Source organism: Hyalella azteca, unplaced genomic scaffold (assembly GCF_000764305.2).
Source record: "Hyalella azteca isolate HAZT.00-mixed unplaced genomic scaffold, Hazt_2.0.2 contig17367, whole genome shotgun sequence".
In the NCBI taxonomy this organism is placed as follows: Eukaryota; Metazoa; Arthropoda; class Malacostraca; order Amphipoda; family Hyalellidae; genus Hyalella; species Hyalella azteca.
The window spans coordinates 61,021-73,189 of record NW_025947153.1 but is presented as its reverse complement, the minus strand read 5'-3'; the positions used below and the strand labels follow the sequence as shown (position 1 = coordinate 73,189).

At 36.8% G+C, this 12,169-nt stretch overlaps 2 protein-coding genes across 2 annotated transcripts in view; one reads left to right on the top strand and one right to left on the bottom strand.

Moving 5' to 3' along the window:
• Positions 1-4,636: 4,636 nt before the first annotated feature.
• LOC108679793 lies at positions 4,637-7,719 on the top strand. The gene is made up of 6 exons (XM_018168516.2): positions 4,637-4,908; positions 5,381-5,490; positions 5,762-5,946; positions 6,397-6,528; positions 6,780-6,925; positions 7,108-7,719. Exons 1-6 carry the CDS (start codon positions 4,867-4,869, stop codon positions 7,396-7,398), a joined length of 906 nt encoding a protein of 301 aa, XP_018024005.2. The 5' UTR covers positions 4,637-4,866; the 3' UTR covers positions 7,399-7,719.
• Positions 7,720-8,026: 307 nt separating this feature from the next.
• The window catches only part of LOC108679794, a gene marked incomplete at its 3' end in the record, with an annotated part of 29,424 nt that continues 25,281 nt past the window's right edge, over positions 8,027-12,169 (bottom strand). Inside the window, exons 19-24 of the mRNA XM_018168519.2 lie at positions 11,761-11,951; positions 10,268-10,372; positions 9,564-9,692; positions 8,760-8,926; positions 8,267-8,409; positions 8,027-8,095 (exon numbers count right to left, since the gene is read on the bottom strand). Coding sequence (XP_018024008.2) covers positions 8,027-8,095; positions 8,267-8,409; positions 8,760-8,926; positions 9,564-9,692; positions 10,268-10,372; positions 11,761-11,951 — 804 coding nt within the window. The remainder of the gene's footprint in view (positions 8,096-8,266; positions 8,410-8,759; positions 8,927-9,563; positions 9,693-10,267; positions 10,373-11,760; positions 11,952-12,169) is intronic.

Genomic DNA, 12,169 nt, shown 5'->3' with positions numbered 1-12,169 from the left:
ATTTTTTGGTCAAACGCACCAATACAAGATCAAACTAGATTTAAGTGTTCCCTATTCAGCAACAATATTCTAGCCCGCCTAAACTTGATCTCTTGCCTATATTTGAATCCCAAAATGCCCTAAGTGCGCCTTTTTTTGGGCCCTTTCTTAATTTACCAAACTTTTGCAGCTACGGCCGTAACCGATGAGGAAATTTCTTGCAGTGATATTATCATAATTATTATGAGTGGTATTCAAATGTTATTATTGTTGTTTTGTAGATTGTTGTTGGCTTTGATTTGAACACAAAGGACACAGGATTGATAGTTGTTGATTTGATGTTGTTCCATGTTTGCGTTTTCATTTAATCAGTTGTTAGTTCTGCTAAGGTTGTATGGTTACCACTCGATTGATATACCTACAGGTTTTGAAAGCGTTAATACCGTAAAACATGAACTGCTATATGTTTTGATACACTGACTTAATTGTTGCTCATATCTTATTTATTACCATATTTTTTCCGAAAATCTATACAAAAACTTTGTTTGAAATTATACCGTATTCATAAATATTATGAATAAGGTCTCATAAAAATTATATTTTAATTTAAATTTGTACAGTTGCAAATAATTAAATCAAACATGCTTATCTTTGTTATGATAGATTTGATTTATTTTGTGCTCCTGTTGCAACGACTGGCTACTACTACATTATTTGTGGCTTCCTGTTGTTTAATGTTCATTGAAATTTAATTGTTAGCATTTAATCTTGTTTATTGCAATGCTCTTTTCCTTCTATGCATACTGCTGTTGTTATTATTCTCGTCTTCTCTCTGCACATAATAACATAAAATATGCGGATCTTACTATTAAACTAGTCTTTACCACCGCTGATTTTACAATAACTATAGGAACGAAGAATTTAATTGCATTATTATAGAAAAAATGTGCCGAATAGAGCAAATCATTTTAAACAAAATCAATACTTGAAACGAGTGTATAATTCTCTTTAATAAACGATTGTAAAAAAATGTAGTAAACGCCAGTTAATATAGGTACAGCTTTTTTCAATTTTTGTATGCTTAATTTTTTTTACAAATATCTTTAATTTATCTTAGCAATTCAAAACGAAAGCTTGCGTTTCACGTAATAATTCAAATCCAGTGCCTATTAACGTGTGAGGCTAACCTTGTTAACGAGAAAGAAATTCAGAGGGAAGCCCGTCAGACGCTGTCGCTTCGCCTTGCTATCTTATATACGTGGAACGCCACCAGCCCCGCCACGGACTCGCTGGTCATACTTACTTAATACTCTGTAGCACTTGCGTTATAGATTGATTTTAATGTTCATACTATTTATTTTTTTATTCTGGTATCTAATCCATGGCTGAATTTAATTTCATTGCATTGCCAATGCAGGTGCAAAAAAATAATTTCAAAATTTTCATTTCGCATGCGAAAACTATCGATCATGTACTGGGGATTTGGAAAACTATCGATCATGTCCTGGAAATTACTCGTTTATAAAATAAAGAAATTATTCTAAGATAATTTTTGGTTCCGTGCTAAAGCTTAGGGAGTTCAAACCGTGTATGTATACAAGCCTAATGAGGAAAAATCGTATATCGTGATCTCTTGAAATGAACGTCTTGTGTATTCACGAACGTCCAGTGTATTCACGAACGTCCCGTGTATTCTCGAACGTCCAGTGTATTCTCGAACGTCCAGTGTATTCACGAACGTCCCGTGTTGAATTCGTAGTCATTCGTGAGGTGCATTTGTTCCCATGCCATCATGTGGTGCATCTGCCAATTAAATGGCGGTCTTAAGATATTCTGAATAACTCAATTCGGGAATTAGAAAAATCTCGAAAACGCTTCGTACGATATTTGTAGTATATTAATAAGTAGTGAAGTTTGTTTCAAGTCGGCAAGTGGCAGGTATATGTTTAATTCAAAATTATTTTAGGCTAATAAATTTACGTTTGTTTGTAGAATGTATACTCAATTTATTCCTGTTTGGTGTTAGTTTATGGAATCTCATCATTAGTATTAATAACAGACTATTGCGCAATACTGTACCACGTGACTAACATTCGTTTTATATTTTTAAGCGTGGGTAGTTTTAAGAAGAGCCTTTTAAAATTATATATAGATATATTCTCAGGATTTATTTCATTTAATGACTTATTCATTGTTACGCTTTCTTCATAAGCTGTACTAAGGCGACAATTATGAGGGTTTCATGCCCCGTAAGCACATGGCAATCTAAATTTTGGTTATTCGTAACGTGTTATTTTCTAATCAATTCAAGCGCTTCGAGAATGCCCTTTGACCAACTTTTAAGCTATTCCATTAATATTCCGAAATTATTAACCTGTTTGTGTTCATTTTATATTTCTATCAACCAACTTTGTTATGCATCCGTCACGGCTTTCCTTTGTTGCTAATTCTTTCTATTTTCATTGCGTTCATTGCGTTGGCATTTGTAACGCAGTTCAGACTGTTCGAGTTTCGATGGTAACACGTTCGCCGTGCGCGTTTCCATGGCAACGCGTTCACCATAAGCGTTTCTATAGCAACGAATGAAGTGTCAAATCTAGCGTCTCTGAGTTGACTTTCTCTAAAGAAGAGCTGCTGTGTAGAAAGTGTTCCATCACGTAGTTTCTACTAATTCTGAAAATAATTGATGTAATGCAGTAGATGGAAAGTGGGAAACGTAGAATAACATTAGAGGGGAAGATGCTGCTGAATTTATACGGGGAAGACAATTCGCATCGTTCGTTATAGAACATGAAATTAAATTATGTTAAAATTATGAAATATGAATAATATGAACAATTTATCGAGCCGGAGCGTAAATCATTAAGATGTTGAAGAATACTTCTTTTTAAAATTTATATAATTATAACATCGTTCCCAGAGTTGATGATGATGCCGAATACTTTTGATGTATTAACGGGCATTATTGTCAATTAATAATGTAATAATGCTACGTGAGCCTGACATTTACACGAACCCAAAAATGAGTGGGGCTTTGTCCAAATAGCGATGCACTTTTTTTCTGTGTGTAGGTCATCTTGAGTCAGTTTGGCCCGGCAGAAGAGCATGTCAATGCTGCGTCTGTTGGCTGGTCGTGCTGCGGGCAAAAACGTGTCACTATTTAGACAATATAACCCATTCATTTTTCTTTGTGCGGGCACTGCATCGTGTTTATTTCCTCATAGTTTATAGTAATTGTTCTCATTTTGTCGGCTGTGTCCGCTTCTGCTGTAAATGGATAACTAAAACACATGGATTTAGTTTCATTATTCTCCTCTCATCACAGCAAATATAAGAAACGTAAAATTTAATTCTCCGTAAAGTTGCTGCATATGAAAATGTGTGACGAGTTGCGAGGCAGCTGCCTTGCTGTAATCTCGACGCTTGTGAATGGTGAGTGAGTCGTTGCCTTCAAGTGAGTTGTTACTTCTTGGCGTATTCTTTAAAAATTACCTAATTAATGTGCTAAAACTAGGGTTTGTCAACGGTCATTGAACCACTTCATCCAATTACTGTTATTTTTTATTTCAATATGTTAGATCGGTTTTAATTTGTACTTAAAAAATTTTAGTCAGAAGTGGCCCTTAAAGGAAATTTTTATGTTCTTAGGCGGTCACTATTGGCTGCTACGGAAATTAAATGAGCGAGATCGCGTCGAAATTTGTAACCAGCTGAGCTTGTTCCTACCTCTTCCTGACGGTGAGTTTGAGATCAAAATCTTAGCCTTCATAGAATACAAGAAATTAAATTACTGTTCTTTAAAATGCTGTCATTATTTGTTTTATGTGATGTTATTGAAGATTATTTATTATTCTGTGTGAGATGTGGTGAAATAAATGTTCATTAAAATGCTGTCGTTATTCGTTATTTATTCGCCTTATGTGAAGTTATCGAAGATTATTATTATACTGTGAGATGTGTATAATTTTGTTTTATATTCGCCCCTATTCTGAAGAATCAAATATTTATCATACCTTTACTAGCTGACTTGAAGCAGCCACTATTATCTAATAGTTTATATCACTAACGCAAGTTATTCTTAACTACAGCATTGCAGCTAGACCCTGGCGACTTGTACTGGCATCGTCGCGCTCTCGCTCACTTCCCTGCGCCGCAAGTTTTCACTCCACAAACTCTCCTCAGATTGGCGAGCAGCTACACGCCATCTGGCGGTCGCTCGAGCAAAGCGTTCTCGTGCGAAGAATCTTTGTCTGCTGGCAATTGTGATACTAAATTTGCAATGAACGATGAAATTGTCAGGAGATCAACAGCCCAAAAAAGCAAGACTGACGATCAATATCAGCGCAATTCTGGAATTTGTGTCGTGAATGTGAGTGGTTTAAATGTAGTATTATATTTATATAAGGTAATTTTTTGTAGCACGGCGTTGACTTTTGCAGAATTGTGAACTTATTTGAAGTATATGTTGGTATGTTTCTGTGACCGTAAGAATAGGTCACAAGTTTAATTCTTAGCTCAGACCTTTAATTAACGCCCACATCATGTGTATGGCGTTAAAGTTCGTTAACCATTTAGTAAATAATTGTTTATAATTTATTCTATTTATAACATCAGTTAATTATTTATTTTTAACAACTTCTACAATGAACAGCATATGAAAAACGAGGAAGGCACGTGGAAGCGTCGTTACCTCGAGGAGCTTTTGTCCCGAGCTCTGGCTGGCCGATCTCACGACGCTCCTTTTTCTGATTTTCGAAACCTCGCAACGACTGGAAGCAAATCTCGTTATCCTGGAGCTCAAGGTCGCTGGTCACAAGAAGATAAAAGTGATCAGAAACCGCCGAACTTGGACTTGAATCATCTGCTTCCTATTTGCAAAAACGAAATATGACATCTAAGAGTTCCGTCTTTACCACCGCTGGATGGCAGGTTCGAATCGGTTTTACGTTACCAAGAAATTGTGTTTGACTTCAATTGACAGTAGAATATGTGATCAATTTGCGTGAAATTTAGTCCAATGATTTTATATGACAAGCGCAGACGGGCTTCAATCAATAAATGTGGCGCGAATAATTTATTTCCTTTGTCTCTCTATGAAGCGCCCTGGATTGCACCGAGTGGTTGACGAGGCTGAACGATGTGGTTGTTCACCTAATCAATCTAAAGGTGCCTTTAGTATACCATTTAATCTTTTAAAAAACTTCATCATCGAACTCACTACTGCTTAATTTTCACATTTGTAACGTTGATTCTCTTACTATCTTATGCAATGATATTGTCGCCTTTTCCTTCGGCTTGACAAATTCTTGTAACCCTACACATGATTTCCTCCATTGCTGTCATCTTTCGCACTGACTCTCACCATCGCACGGTATCATTTCTATGGGGACTTTTTTTGCAGAGTTTAGTGTTCTCGGTTTGGCCAAGAGCGCCTAACGCTGAGCCTCTCCCGCTTCGCCCAATTTCAGTTCTTGCGAAGACGCTGGCGACTTGTTCCCTCTCAGCCCTGAGGTACCTAGTCACTTGGAATTACGTACAGACGCAAATTACATGCACTGAAAAAGGCAAAAAAATCAACAGATCACTTCGGAGTATTGAACAAATATTTTCTGCAAAAATGTAAGAGCCGGAAAATAAATATAACTTTTTATTAATATCTTCCTTCGTGTCTTAAGTATTCAAACCCCAATTAAAGAAATAATATTTTTAACAGAGTATAGTTCTATCGTGTAAAATATCGATTATAACGATTAGAATTTTTAATTTGTCGCCAATTCCGCAGCATAACCCAAAGTGACTTGACGGACGCGCACGCAGAAATTCTCTTGTCTGCGCTGCATGCGTCGCCGGCCCTCGAGTCTCTGGACCTCAGTCATAATTTATTATCGTCTGCGTCTGCTCGTTTCTTCGTCCCTCTCATGTCTTCGCCCAATTTTCGATCACTAAAATTGGTCAATAATAAACTGAGTAAGTTTGGTCTAATATTATTAATATATTCGCAATCTGGCGCGAACAGAATCGGTAATTTTTTAGCAACGACGCCAACGGTCCCTTAGCTGTACCCAGCATCTTGTTTAAAGTGGTGGCGCTCATTTTAGATGAAATTCATCGTTGTTAGAGCGTGCTTGGTTAAGAATAAAATTTCTTGCGACTTGTGATTAATTCATGCACAATTGATGTTATAATGCACTTATGATCTGAGTTTTTAAATCAGAAAAAATAGCTAAGTATTTTAAATTTGGCATCATAATTATTTTAGTTAAACTAAAGTTGTCTGCTTCAGAGCAGCGTATGCCAAAATACTCTTCATGAACCTTCCTGACTTTCATTTTTATGGCGATATTCTTCCATGAATCTACTTTTGTTCCTTTAATCACTATAGAGGCATATAATGTTTACACTGAGCGAATATTGCAGACTTTGAATGCTGTGATGAGTTCTCTGCGGCTTTAGCATCGAACTGCAGCATGCGAAGCCTGGCCCTCGACGCGAACGCTCTGCAAACAGAGGGAGTTTGCCAGCTCCTCAAGGCTGTCAATCAAACCTCTGGTGAGCCGAAAATTTAAGACATTGAGTGCGGCCATGTTGTATTCAGGGCGTATTTCATACCTGTGGTTGAGATAATTAAACTAAAGCTAAGTATTTTATGATACCGTGATGATTGTACTTCAATATGGGCTCGGCTTGAAATGTATCTTTTCTTGGCATTTAGGGATGGGTAGATTTTTGCACATAAAAAGGTGATATGAGGAGTATTTAATTTTCCAGTTACAGAGAATTGCTATAATGTATTTGTTAAGGAACAGGCCTGGAGGTGCTCGCTCTAAGCGGGTGCAGGGCAGGAGGGAGTGTCAACCTTGACAATTACGTATTTGAAGCGTTGCTGAACGCCGTCCAGTCTCCCAAAATAAGAAACATCAATTTAGCTAGCAACTACTTCACCCTTGTAAGTTCTCTTATAAAGATATATCCTTGCCAACATATCCCTGTGGTCATTAATATTCAAGAGTAATTAATCGTAAGAGCTTATCCGATTATTGTGATAAGTTCAAAAATGAACAATAAAATGTTCGTACACATGCCCTAGCTTTAATGCCCAGTACAATAGTTTTTCTAATGGATTTCCAGGAACCTCCTTCATATGTCGCCAAAGCGTGCACTTCATCGCGATGTTGTGTGAGAATCTCCTCAATGGACGGCCAGATATCCAATTTATTTTATGGCACAAGTACAGAATGTATAGAAGAAACTTTATTTAATAGAAAACACATTGATATAACTGCATCGTCCATTAAATATCCTGGGAAGAACAAACCAAGTCCGCCTTGCATGTTCACATCTTTTCATAATGAAATCTTTTCTCGTGACCAAATTAAAATAGAACAAACCATTAGCCAGCTTCGGTTATACGTTCACTAAATTGGTATAAATACAAATTTTTGTTTAAAAACTTTATTAGGTAACAAAATCCGACACATCCGCCAATTACGAAATATTTATCTTTATCCCGCTTCATGTATTAACCATCAAAAGTAGCCAGCAACGGAACAAGTTGCGCATGAGTATTCGCTAACTGCCGCCAGGCTTCCGTCCTACTATACAATATTGGACAATCTAAAGATATGCAGAGGTCAGTAACATGACTGTACCCTTCACAGGCGCGACATATCTGTGGGGAAAAAACGTCAAATTATATTCAGTGCATGGTTATCTTAATTTATCATATTTTCAAACTTTCATATTTGGTCAAGAATTTTCTATATTTAATCCAATTATCATTCCATATCATAACAAAAAAAAAAAATATAACTCGGTACTCACTGCAGTGAGTGGCAGAGAGCGCATTTTCTCGTCGACGAAAATGTGAAGTCACGGACGGACGGACAGACAGACATGGCGGGCACAATAGTGCATTTTTTCATAAATGAGAAAATGCGCTAAAAAGAAACGAACATATAAGTATTATAATATGAGAAATTTCACCTCGCTAATTTTTTGGACGGCTCTTTGAGCGGTGCGCATACGCTCGTTGAGCGTCAATACTATACAATATTGGACAATCTAAAGATATGCAGAGGTCAGTAACATGACTGTACCCTTCACAGGCGCGACATATCTGTGGGGAAAAAACGTCAAATTGTATTTAGTGCATGGTAATCCTAATTTATCAAATCTTTAAACTGTCCTATTTGGTCAAAAATTTCCATATTTAATCCAATTATCATTACATATCATAACAAAAATAAACGAAACGCATATTTAAGTTTTATAGTATGAGAAGTTTTACCTCGCTAATCTTTTGGACGGCTCTTTGAGCGGTGCGCATGCGCTCGTTGAGCGTCAATACCGTCACTTGTGGCTGTGCGCGACAGTTGTTGCACAGCGCGGCGTGTCTTTCGTCCCCTTCGTCTCTGACCGCTTCACTACCAACTGTACCAGAATTAATTTATATTTAGTATACGCACAACCAGCGTAACTTTCTACAATATTTATATGGTTGAAAAAAGTAATCGGCTATGTACAATTTATATGGCTCGGCTTCAACTATTACTCGGCTATATTCATGTCAAATTCAGAGGCAGAATATTAGGCTTCAAATTTTCCCCCTTGTTTGCTCGTCTTTCCTAGTACGTAGAATCTTTATAATAAATTAGATGTATTATAATCACTTTCATTTCCACCCTTCCAACTTGGCGTTCTAAGGGCATGGCTTACACCAATGTTCAATCTGTCATTCATTATTCGATGATTCATTATAAAACTGCGAAAATCTTCCGCACCTTTGGAAGTTTTGACGACAGTGCTGGCGGCACAGACGACGCAGGCGACCGACGAGAAATACTGCGATATTGTGGAGCTTCCGGTCCCGCCTGCGCTGCACGTCGTCTGCGGTCGACTCAGCGTCACGGAGGGCACGATTGCGGTTGGTCGTGTCATGGACTCGTACCTGTGGGAGCATATTCTTGCTGGTAGTAAAATTTTGTTGTGTTAATGGGTTTGCACCATCTGTGCAAAGTGTGCCATACAGCATTGTGCATTACACAAGTTCTCAAATTATTATTTACAAATAGATATAGGTATTAAATTTGTTAAGACATTTGATTTGACTTGCCACGTTGCCCTATTTTACGAGGCTGACGCAGTGGCTCGGATTGGTATTTGCATGAGCCATGATAATTAATTAATTTTTCGTATGATATAATAAAACGTTTCACTGTCAATTCATTCGCGGTTAATTCACGCCGCACGTGGAACTTTATTACTACAAAAGTTTTATTGCTGTTAATCTGATTAATTCTGCTCGGTCGCAAAAATTAGACATTTAATTTGTCAGTGTTTAATTTTTCCAAATGTTTTTGCAGTTGATATCTTCCAAATTTATTCTTATTATCGGCAACTTGTTGTGATACGCACTTTTGCCTAGCCATACTACTTCAGGTAGGCCAACGCAAAGACAAAAAGCCCATCTTTTTTGAAAGATCTAACTCATTTCTCTCAGTTAGTACACATCATCTACATTAAAGTTGTAAAACATTCGTAACTGAGCACACAAAATTGTCCAACATTCTAATCAAAGAACGCACCACTTAGCGACGTTGACGCCCAGCAGCGAGAAGCAGCGATCAAGGGGCGGGATGAGGGCTTTAGTGATGTAGTAGACGTAGTTTGGTCGCAGCCACTTGCCCTCTTTAGACAGCAAGTCTCGGGGACATCTGCCACATCAAAATTAATTCATATTTTCGTCTTCGTTACTTCGGTTAGAATAGCTTACCATTCTGTTAACGCTTACAAGCTAAAAACGATAGTTAACTACGTTCTAATATCTTTAATATAAAATAGAAATCATTCTAGTTTCACCGACGAACGTTCATGAGATAATGAATCGTTAAAATTACCCGCAGTAAGTATTATATTAATCAATCCCATCTTTTATGCAGCATGGCTATAATGCAATATCTTCAGTTATAGTTTATATAATAATATCAGTTATTATTGCCTAACAGAAATGCTACATAGATGAAAAACAGCTATAAGTGATACAATAACATAAAACTGATATTGTTATATAACAGCATCAGTTATAAATTGTAGGATAATTGATAATAGAGAACAATAATAATGATAATGAAAGAATAGCAATTATTATAAGTATGAAAAAGGTTAAGGGATTATATAACAACTTGGAATTGATATTGTTATATAACAGCATCAGTTATAATAAATTGTAGAATAAATAATAATAGAGAACAATAATATTAATCAAAGGAAAATAATTATTATAAGTTACCTGACAAGGCGTATGAGCGGCAGGCCCGGTGCGCCGTACACGATGACGTAAGGAACGCGCTCCCCGGCCAGAGGTTCCCCCCGGGGGTCTTTCTGCAGGCGTTGTCTGCACAGTGTTTAATATCATTTAATAATAGTTAAACTGACGACGTACTATTAAAGATACTTATGAGTTAGTGACTCCATCAACCACAGTGTTTATCAACTAATAATAGTTAAACTGATGACGTACTATTACAAATACTTATGAGTTAGTGACTCCATCAACCAATCACTGGCGGCTTTTCAAGTTAAGACCTGCCAATCTTAGTTGAGATATCAGCCTCTACGTGAACTTGGATCGTTACATGTAGTTAGGCGGCTACGTGAACTTGGATCGTTACATGTAGTTAGGCGGCTACGTGAACTTGGATCGTTACATGTAGTTAGGCGGCTACGTGTACTTGGATCGCTACATGTAGTTAGGCGGCTACGTGTACTTGGATCGCTACATGTAGTTAGGCGGCTACGTGTACTTGGAACGCTATTGGTTAACTTAACCGAATGGAGATAGTATGGCAACAATAGTTTGTTTCATTGCAATGGAAGATTTGGAACTTGGCATGTGTTGTATACATTGAATATAATTTTAAAACGGGAATTATGAAATCAATGTTACCTAAAACTTCTTAATCATTAAGATGACGATTATAAACTTTCAGTCACGTTCTAAAAATTGACAATGTGATCTGTTGTTCGAATTCTGTGCTACACCGACGATAATAATAGGAAAAATTTGAAATAAATCGAATAAATACTCTAGCCTATAACTTATTAATAAATGAAGATATAAATGAAACATCTGCATTTATCCCAGCGCCATATGACGCCAGAGTAACAGCAGAAACATCCGACGCGCTGAGTTTTATAAGGAAAGAAAATATAATAATTATTATGGGAAGCTGTAAAAGTAATTCATAAAAATACTAAACATGAAAAATCGAATCTACAACCTCATTTATCTAGTGAGTTGTATAAAAATAATTATAGGAGACTAGGAAAATAATTTCTGAGAAAAATAAACATTAAGAATATGATAAAAATAATAGATATGGTAATAAACATGAGAAATCGAATGTGCCTCATCATTCATCTAGCGATTTGTGTTCCAATTATAGAATTATAGAAGACTAATAAAATAATTGCCGAGACAAATAAACCTTTAGTATATGATATAAATAATAGATATGAATATTATGTACAATAAATGAGAGATGGAATGTACCTCCACACTAACCTAGCGAGTTGTGTAACCATAATAGTAGAAGACTAGGAAAATAATTGCTGAGACAAATAAACCTTAAGTTTATGATATAAATAATAGATATGAATAATATGTACAATAAATTAAATCGAATGTACTCCGAATGACAAATAAACATAAAGTATATCATGCAAATAATAGATATGAATAATACAGATAATGAACATGAGAAATGCAATGTCCACACTAACCTGGCGAGTTGCAATGAAGGCACGCACGCCCCAGGGCGATATCCCCGCGCCCCGCGATATTCTTTAGCAAACGTCAGGAGCTGAAGGGACGTACGGCCAGCGAGCAGCTTCGTGAACTGCCGTACGAGATACTTACGCACCAGAGATACGTCCAGATCAGTGAACAGAATACGCAGGCTCTGTTCCAGCAGCTGCAACGTCAGGGGTGTGTTAGGTTATTTAGCGACACTAAAAGAAATAAGGGAGACTTTGTCCAAATAGTGATAACATGAACAGTGGCACAATAATGCCGCCTAATCTTCTCACAAAATACACTAGTGCCACTTAATCCTCTCATACTATCCACTAATGCTACCTAAGCTTCTCATACTATACACTGATGCTACCTAACCGTCTTAATAATATACAA